At 37.8% G+C, this 9,243-nt stretch overlaps 2 protein-coding genes across 3 annotated transcripts in view; one reads left to right on the forward strand and one right to left on the reverse strand.

The window, feature by feature from the left end:
- Positions 1 to 1,235: 1,235 nt before the first annotated feature.
- Positions 1,236 to 2,927, reverse strand: LOC115998063 (acyl carrier protein-like). Of its 2 annotated transcripts, none has more exons than XM_031237527.1 (4): positions 2,755 to 2,927; positions 2,312 to 2,413; positions 2,092 to 2,211; positions 1,236 to 1,620 (listed from the first exon to the last, which is right to left on the reverse strand). In XM_031237527.1, the coding sequence occupies exons 1-4, from the start codon at positions 2,863 to 2,865 to the stop codon at positions 1,495 to 1,497; spliced, it is 459 nt and encodes a 152-aa protein (XP_031093387.1). In that variant the 5' UTR covers positions 2,866 to 2,927; the 3' UTR covers positions 1,236 to 1,494. The 2 variants fall into 2 exon arrangements, with proteins under 2 accessions (XP_031093387.1, XP_031093386.1); XM_031237526.1 differs by having other exon boundaries at positions 2,309 to 2,413.
- Positions 2,928 to 6,989: 4,062 nt separating this feature from the next.
- Positions 6,990 to 9,243, forward strand: part of LOC116000102 (thioredoxin reductase NTRB-like) — a 4,602-nt gene continuing 2,348 nt past the window's right edge. The window contains exon 1 of the mRNA XM_031240125.1: positions 6,990 to 8,126. Coding sequence (XP_031095985.1) covers positions 7,040 to 8,126 — 1,087 coding nt within the window. The 5' untranslated portion in view covers positions 6,990 to 7,039. The remainder of the gene's footprint in view (positions 8,127 to 9,243) is intronic.

Raw genomic sequence — 9,243 nt, forward strand, 5'->3', positions numbered from 1 at the left:
AACTTTATATATATATATATATATGGCTAAGTTCTAATGTGGCCAGGTCTTAACGTGCGGGTACACCATCAGGTATATAAAAATGCACAAATAATATTAGGAAGCGTAGAAAAATGAAATGCATTAACGCACCACACATAAAAAAAATGCACTATATCTCACCATATCTAATGGTGCATTTTCGAACACTATGTAGTGCGTTTATGTGTACTTAATGGTTCATTTTGTAGTGTATTTGTGCATTTTTTGTTGTGCGTTTTTTAATACTATTAATGTGTTTTTGCATACATAATAGTGTGATTGCACGGACCACACGTTAGCCTGAACGCATTTGAACTGGCATCTATATATATATTCATATTTTACCCCAATAGCTGTAATGCACGTTCTGGTAATTATGAGAGCTGGACTTTGGCCTAATCGTCCCTTTACACTGCAAGCCTTTATAACGGTACTGGTCGGAGTTTAGTGCCCGCAGGAGCTATGGGCCCAATTCACCCATTTGTCTGGATATGGGCTTCATTTGGATACCATATAATCAACCAAAAGCCCAATAGTGAGCAAAACAATTACCAGTATTATATTATGAACCATAATTCATATTGTAAGATAAATTACTCATATATATATATATATATATATATATATATATATATATATATATATATATATACTAGTTTTTCTTATGCGCGATGCGCAAAAAGTAGGTGCCCGATATTAATATTTTATATTAAAATTTTAAATTTATTTAGATTTTAGATATTTAAATTATTGTAAATAATAGTAATAATTATAATGTAAAATATTTTTATAAATTTTATATTTATATTTTAGAAAATAACTAACATATAACTCCAATATATAATGTGTATATATTATTATTATTATTATTATTATTATTATTGAAGAAAATAAGAAAATAAGAAAATATATAGTGGATGCATGTGCATGGTAACAATAGTAGAAAAGATAACGGAAATTATAACGGTAGGGGTATATTTGTCTAGTATATTGTAAAGTACAACTTTTATAGCATAATGTACAAAAAAACTTAACGGAAAAAACGGACATAAATGGAGGGTATAACTTTCATTCACACTTATTATGTTTTTAGATGAGATGTTCATGTTAATAATTTAATATATTGAAAATTTATTTTTATTGTATTATATTTTCATTTTTAGTAGGTTATTATATATTATATTCATTAAATAATGCAATTATATATATTAAACTTTTATTAAAACTCCACTTTCATTTATTTGTTATTCCGAAACATGGAAGCAAAATTACATGCTAATATATGACCATTTCAAACTTAGGATATCGTGGTTACCAAGTCAATCATTTGACCAACTTAGTTATGGTTGTTTCATTGTCACTCAATTTAGAACAAAATTTATAAAAACAAATAAAAAAAACAAAAACAAAAACAAGAAATGTTGGTATTTTTAATTTTAATATTATTACTATAATTATTAATTAATTAATTAATTAAGCAGCATCTGCAATGACGTTCTGAATGAGGTCAGCAGCATCTTGTACAGTCGCAACGTTCTCTGCGCCACCTTCTCCAATCGACACTCCAAACCTCTCCTCCAGAGCCATCATTATTTCAACCTGTAGCAGTAACAATTTATTCAATGTCTCGAGTGATCGATTCAAGCTGAAAAGGTCAATAAACGATAATTCATACAAAAAGTTAAATAATGTTGTGTTTATTCTGATTCAATTTTAGTTGATCAACTATAATAAAAATTTTATTATATCAAAAGTTCGTTCACTTTTTAACAATTTTCGTTGAAAAATCAATTTTTTTGGCCTATTTTTTATCATTGAAAATTGTGGTTAGAAATGCGTTATTTTTAGTTGATTAAGTCCATAACTATAACTCTATGAGTGGAGCAGATCAAAGTTAATAAATTGAGCAGAGTTTGTCTTGTGATAAAAATGTGGAATCGCCCACTTTAAACGCCCGATCTAACAGGATAATAGAGAGATCGATAATCATGTTGACTCAAGTGATCAACATAATTTAATTTCTTCGTCGCCCAAAAAAAAGTAAAGAACAAAAAGCTTAAAACTTCTTACAGTGTCCAAAGAATCAGCACCAAGCTCAGCAAACTTGGTTTGGGGGGTGACAGCGCTCTCATCAATTGACAGCTGCTTCGCAATTGTGCTTCGGACAGTCTCCAGAGTTTCAGCTTCAGCCTGCAAACACCACATTAGAGCTCACAAACAATCATTAATCCATTTTCTTTAAAATCAAAAAAAAAATAAAAAAAAAATAAGGTTGTTGTCATCATACAACAATTGAGCATGAAATAGCAGTTTTAAAGATCTGCTGGGATGATGATCTCCTTCTTGCTGCGTTTGAGATTCTGATGCTGGGCACAGCTATTCTTGATCCCCACTGCATGCCCAGAAATTATAAGAAATTTTTTTAAAAAAATTAGTTATCAATTCAAAATTAAAACGGAACAACCTAATTAAGTTGTTCAAGCTAAGCTGATAGACTTGATAAATCTCGAGGTTACATGTTTGAATTTCAAAGGGTCAGTGGACTTAATGCCCTTCTTGGTTTGAGCTGGTTAGTTACGAACAACTTATGTTAATTTTCTTGTTGTCCTTTATCAATCAGAATCACAAGACAAGACGGGACTTACTCAATGCAGACCCTTGGAGAGTGACTGCGTTTGTCACACGAAAATGAAAAAGAAAAAGAGAAAATAAATTAAAATGTATATATCTTACAAGGGAGGAGAGATTGATTTGGGTGATGGAGCATTGGGGTTTATTAGGAGCACTGAAAGAGAGCGTAGCAGCAGAAGGAGCAGTAGTTGACGTTGAAATGAAGGAAGCCATTGTTAATTTTTGACAAGAAAAAGGAATTAATGTACAATGAAGGTAGGTTTGGAGATTTTGATGATTGGTGTAGTTGTTGGTACGATAATGGAGTTTGCATGCATATATATACATATATGTGTGTGTGTTGAGGATGGTGACACCAGAACACCAGCAGAGGCGATCTTAACAAAGGAATTTTGTTAGTTGTCAATCACTTTGGCCAATGCTGTGGCGGAGCACACCATGTTGGCCTTGTAAAACACCCTTACCTCAAATACATACAATTAAAATTTATTGAATTAAGTCCCTCGAGATGGCTCGAGTGGTCAGACCAATAAACTTAAGTAAGTCTTATTTCTAGCGACATTATGAGAGTTCGAAACGAGATATTAATTGCAGTGAGAACTACAATAAGTGTATACTTACAATTTGTTTGTGTCATTAAATACTGTAACTAAAATAATAAGTTATAACTAAATAACTAAATTAAAGAACACAATGACACCAACCAGTTATTCTAAAAATTATTAATCCTTTTCAGAGTTATTTTCCCTACGTTTTCTGTCCACACACATTGATAAATGGACAAAGCACATAAATAGGTAGAGACAAGTATATATTCACGTGCTTTGGGTTGGGGATTCAACTGTTTTGGGAGCAAAGTATATACTAACACAATTGAGTCCTCGGGCCATTATTAGCCCATAAAAAAATTAAACTTAAACTACTATACTTTTTAATTACAAATGATACAGAAACTTATAATGTTTCGTGTAGCAATCAAGATCCCTCTTGTCCTTCATATGCAACTCCCTCTCGTTTGGTTTTGATAGGAAGGCCTATTGATGAGATGGCGAAACGAGAGAATTTAATATGCCTATTGCAAGCAAAAGGATTAGGACTTGCTGGACATCATCAACAACTCATCATTGGACCCTTAACGTGGATGGAAGCGCAAAGGCTTTCGATAGAAAGGCGGGATATGGTGGAGTCATACGACAAGTTAATTAATGGTGAGTGGATGGGAGGTTTTATGGATAGGGAGGAATTTGATTGTCCTTGAAGCCAATTATAAAGCTATTGTCAAGGCCATGGAGTACAGTGGGCTTGGGAGATAGGTGTTCAGGACATGAGATCCAATCGGAGACAAAAAAAAATAATGTAGTCAATTGGATCCAAGGCCGGGGTGACCTCAGAAGGTCAATCCGAGCTTACGTTGAGGATACTCTCAGATGGCTTAATAGAGACTAGAGAATTTTAATCTGTGTAATTTATCGTGTACAAATCAAAGTGACTAATGATCTTGTTAACTTGGGAACTCACCAGCAAAATAATTGAGTTACAATAGATATACCTGCCCAGGGAGCTAAAAAACTATACGTAATGATATAGTGCGAGCCACTAGTGCCCGTAGAGCGAGGGATAGTACTTAATTTTGTAACTTCCCTCCGGGTCCCTCCAATCTTGTTCAAAAAAATATTAATCCTTTATACATATGGAATGTAATTTCAAGTTAGTTGATACTTTCCAAATTCCAATGCAATTCCCCAACTGAGATAGACTGGGATTGCGATTTCCTATTCCCAATAGCATTAGTTGAAACCGATATTTCTCTCTGTATATATACATAGACCAAAACCTAAGATCTATCTTTCTTTTTTTTAGTACAAGATAACTCATCTGATCTCTTCCACCATTAAACCATGAAACCTCAAACCTCTGAAACCTCATCTGAGTACGTTGTTGTCGAAACTTGGCAGATCACAAGGCCACCGTCGCGACTTAAACCGCCGCGACGCGCCGGTTGTTTCCCCGTCGTATTTACAGTTCTCATTGTCCACCCGTGCCCTAACGTTCCTAACCTCGTACGGTACAAAACCAAGTACGAGTTCTGGCTAAACTGCGACGATTTTTCACGTCCCGAGACCGCCGCCGCCGCCGTGAACCGATTGGTCGATCTCATGAACGTACCTTTCCCTCTGCACGACGTGCACCTCTTCTGGAAGGAACACGCCGGAGCAAACAAATCCGGCACCGGCGAACTCCCCGTCGCGGACTGGAACTCCATGGTTGCTCGTCTCTCGTTGCTTCTCCGGCAAGTTAACGATCTCGTGCGCAAGCAGGAAGAGAATAAAAGCGACGAGGAGTATCCGTTTGTGAAGCTACAGATTTCCAAGTTCGTGAAGCTGTCGAAGGAGGAGCTCGAGACGGCGGCGCGTGAGGCGGCGCGTGGAGGAGTAAACGGCGCGTGGAACATGAAGTCTTTGTGGCGGCCGCAGGTGGAGATGGAGTGGCGAATGGCGGTGAAAGGAGGAGGCGGGGAGAAAGAGAGTTGTGGGATCTGTTGGGAAGATATGTCGGTTGGGTCGTCGGAGGTTATTGCACGGTTGCCTTGCGCTCATTACTGCCATAAACGGTGCATTCTCAGGTGGTTGAAGATAAACAAATCTTGCCCTTTTTGCCGCTCCAAAATCGACGGCGTTGAAAGCATAACGACATTAACATGATTTTTTATTAGCTGTTTGCTACTATCTGGTTGTTTATGTTTAGCTTGACACCATTAATGGCATGATATTCATGCATGTAATATGTTCATTAACATTCTTTATAATATTGGATATCTGCAACATGTTTAGCCTTGTATGACTCCATTAATATTTGAGAATATGCACTAGATTTGATAAATCTAATTTATAAATCACACAGACACAGGCAAGAATTCCTTTGTTGAAGAGTATCTGTTATCTTTCATGCATGCAGTTGCACATAATCTTTCATAATCAATTACTCCATCCTAGTCTATGTAAGTTTTGTTCAAATACACCAAGAATTACAATGCAATCTACAAATACACAGTCATTATACCGTGGATCATGGTCCACAACGCAGTTGTTTCATTAAGTAAAAAACGGTTGCCGTCAAATCTTAATGGAGGTTCGTAAATAAAATTACAGTTCATCTCAAAAGATATTGTTTCACATTTGTTTTAATATTATCAAATGAAACTGTAGTTGTGTTGAAATGAAACTGCAGTGTATATTAAAATGAAACTGAATAACAGTTTCACATATTTGAATGTTATTGCGCAATGAAACTGTAGTTATATCGAAATGATACTGTAGTTGTGTTGAAAAGAAACGGCAGTGTATTATAAAAGAAACTGTGAAACTGTAGTTATATCGAAATGATACTGTAGTTGTGTTGAAAAGAAACGGCAGTGTATTATAAAAGAAAACTGTAGTTGTGTTGAAAAGAAACTGAATAATAGTTTCACATATTTGAGTGTATAATGTCGAATGAAACTGTAGTTATATAAAAAAGAACTGTAGTTGTATTGAAAGTGAACTACAGTGTATATAAAATGAAACTGAATATCTTATACACACAGAGTTAACGGCACAGAACGGAACCGTTTTTGCCGTTTCTTTTCATTAATCAAAACGACATTGTTTTGATACATGGACCACCATGCATTGTGGATCGCGGAGTAAAATTTGCGACAAATACAATGTTGTGCCCTAGGGAAGCCCAATATTATATTGATTGACTGCAAGAGGAGCAACTACCAAGAGAAGGGATTGTGGGCTTAGCCCAGACAGATCCAGCCCAAAGGTGTTGGTTGGCTTGGTCTAACGGGCAAATTAATATATCATGGACCATGATAGGGGAGACTAGGAGGCTAGGAGCCATACGTAGGAAACTTGAATTCCACTTCAACATAATGCTTTCTTTAATGGGAAATATGCGTTTTGCAGAATCCATGAAATTGCAACACTTACACTATTCATATTCTTCAATGCCTTCATCTTTTCCTAATTCCTAAATTTCGGCCTTCACCAATGTCAAATCTAAACTCTTCTTCCGCCCTATCACACAATTGATTTCATACTTCATTTCTTTTGAGCAAATTATTATGTGGATCCGAGTCTACCTTGCAATGGTGAACATATATACTGAATGTTCACCATTCAAATATTTGGATTCGCAGTTTAATTAAGAGGCAAAGTGTTGATCAGATTGACTTTAAATTTTTTTAATTTAAGAATAAGAGTGTACGATAACTCCCGCCAACTGAGCTGGTTAGTTTGGTTCACATTTGTAAGGGCGAAATTTCAATTCTCATTTGTAAAGTTAGTGGTTCGATTTGAACATAAAATTCAAATCCAGCCCGCCAAGCCCAGTCAAGCCTGGCATGGTTAGAAAGCAGAAATGTCAATCCTCAAAGTGTTCGATAAGAATGTGTAGCGGCTGTTTGCCTAAATTCCTTAACGCGTTCAGGAAAGCCCGCAACCTAATACCTTTAGCCACTACGGCGATCGCCGCAGCCGCTATAACCGTCGGCCCCGAAATTTCCGCCATGGATTCCGAACAGACTCTCAAGACTAATGTCTGCATCATTGGGAGTGGCCCCGCCGCGCACACTGCGGCCATCTATGCCGCTCGAGCGGAGCTTAAGCCGATTCTGTTCGAAGGATGGATGGCGAACGATATCGCTCCCGGTGGCCAGCTCACTACGACCTCGGAGGTCGAGAATTTCCCCGGTTTTCCTCAAGGTATAGGCGGCGGCGAGCTGATGGAGCAGTGTCGCGCGCAGTCTGTTCGATTTGGGACGAAGATTTTCACGGAGACTGTGAACAAGGTCGATTTCTCCGCCAGTCCTTTCAAGGTGTTCTCCGATGAGAGGACCGTTATCGCCGATGCCGTGATCATCGCTACCGGCGCCGTCGCCAAACGCCTCGAGTTCGCCGGCTCTGGCTCCGGCGAAAACGGGTTCTGGAACCGCGGAATTTCCGCCTGCGCCGTCTGCGACGGCGCTGCGCCTATATTCCGCAACAAGCCTCTCGCCGTGATCGGAGGCGGCGATTCCGCCATGGAGGAAGCCACATTTTTAACCAAATACGGCTCAAAGGTTTACATTATTCACCGGAGAGATGAGTTTAGGGCTTCTAAGATTATGCAGAATAGGGCTTTGACTAACCCTAAAATTGAAGTCCTGTGGAACTCCACCGTGGTAGAGGCTTATGGAGAGAGGACACTGGGAGGACTAAAACTAAAAAATTTGGTTACCGGCCAGGTCTCAGACCTTCAGGTTAATGGTCTCTTTTTCGCCATTGGCCATGAGCCTGCCACCAAGTTTCTGGACGGACAATTGGAATTGGATTCCGACGGGTATGTAGTGACTAAGCCTGGAACTACTCTAACCAGTGTTAAAGGTGTTTTTGCTGCTGGTGATGTTCAGGATAAGAAGTATAGGCAGGCTATCACTGCTGCTGGCTCAGGTTAGTGTTGATTGTATTTGCTACTAATTTCATTGACTTTTAATTGATACATCTTCTGATCTCTTGGATGCGGTTTTACAAGGTTGTAGCTTTGGTTAGTGTCTGTATGATGAGTGCTGAATGCCATTATAGAAGCTTTGTGATTCCTTGGAGTTGTGTTAGTCAGAGCTTTTGTTTTGGTTAGCATAGTCAATAGGAAAAAGCACAATGAAACCGTAGAATACTAAGTTATGTGCTGCTCGTATCTTTATGGATTGTTGTGTTAGCGGGAAAATGCACAATGAAACTGCACCTTTATGGATCGTTAGGTTCTATTGATTAGCTGATGATGATGAAGAATGGTGGAGTAGTAAAATTTATGATTCAAGGGGTTGTGAAATGATATATGATCTTAAAATTTTTGAAAACTTCTGCTTCTCTTCGATAATGGCCTGTTCACTGGGTTAAAAGAGGCTAAATTTTGTAAGCGGCCTGCTTTTTGCTGTTTACCTAAACCCCCTCCACACCAATCACAAGTTTTTGTCTATACCTCTTGTACCGTTGTAACGCCCTTAATGCTAGGTTTTGCTGCTATCTTGCTTTCTCTTTGTCTCTGTCTAAGCAGTGCTCTCCTCTTTAGGTTGGTGGAAAAAAGGCATAATGCACATCTTTGTTTGTTTTGGTAAACTTTATTTTCCTGTTCATCATTAGAGCTCTCGGTGCCTTTGTAGGGAAATGTTTGAAAAATATTTTACACCCATAAAAATGGGGAAAAGAAAAATGTTTTACAAGAAATTGTTGTTTCCAATAGTAAGTATTGCTTGTTTAGTTACTAGTTAGGGATGCTTTTGGGATAAAGAAAGAACAAAGATGCATAAAATTTTTGTGCATCTTTTGATCTGGAAAGGTTTTAGGCTGTGTAAAGTGAGGTTTCCTAAAAAAACAAATGACATGTTTTTCAATAAAAAAGTAAACAATATAAATCATAAGATATCTAGACCACTTCAAACCTTCAACCTCTCTGCCCCAACACATCACTTGCCTGTAGCCTCTCCCATCCACCCCACCCCCTATCCTGCATGCAACTGCTGTCCCACTAGCGACTCGTGTGTTGGCTATGTTTTTTTTTTTTTTTTTT

This window comes from Ipomoea triloba, chromosome 12, assembly GCF_003576645.1.
Source record: "Ipomoea triloba cultivar NCNSP0323 chromosome 12, ASM357664v1".
NCBI lineage: Eukaryota > Viridiplantae > Streptophyta > Magnoliopsida > Solanales > Convolvulaceae > Ipomoea > Ipomoea triloba.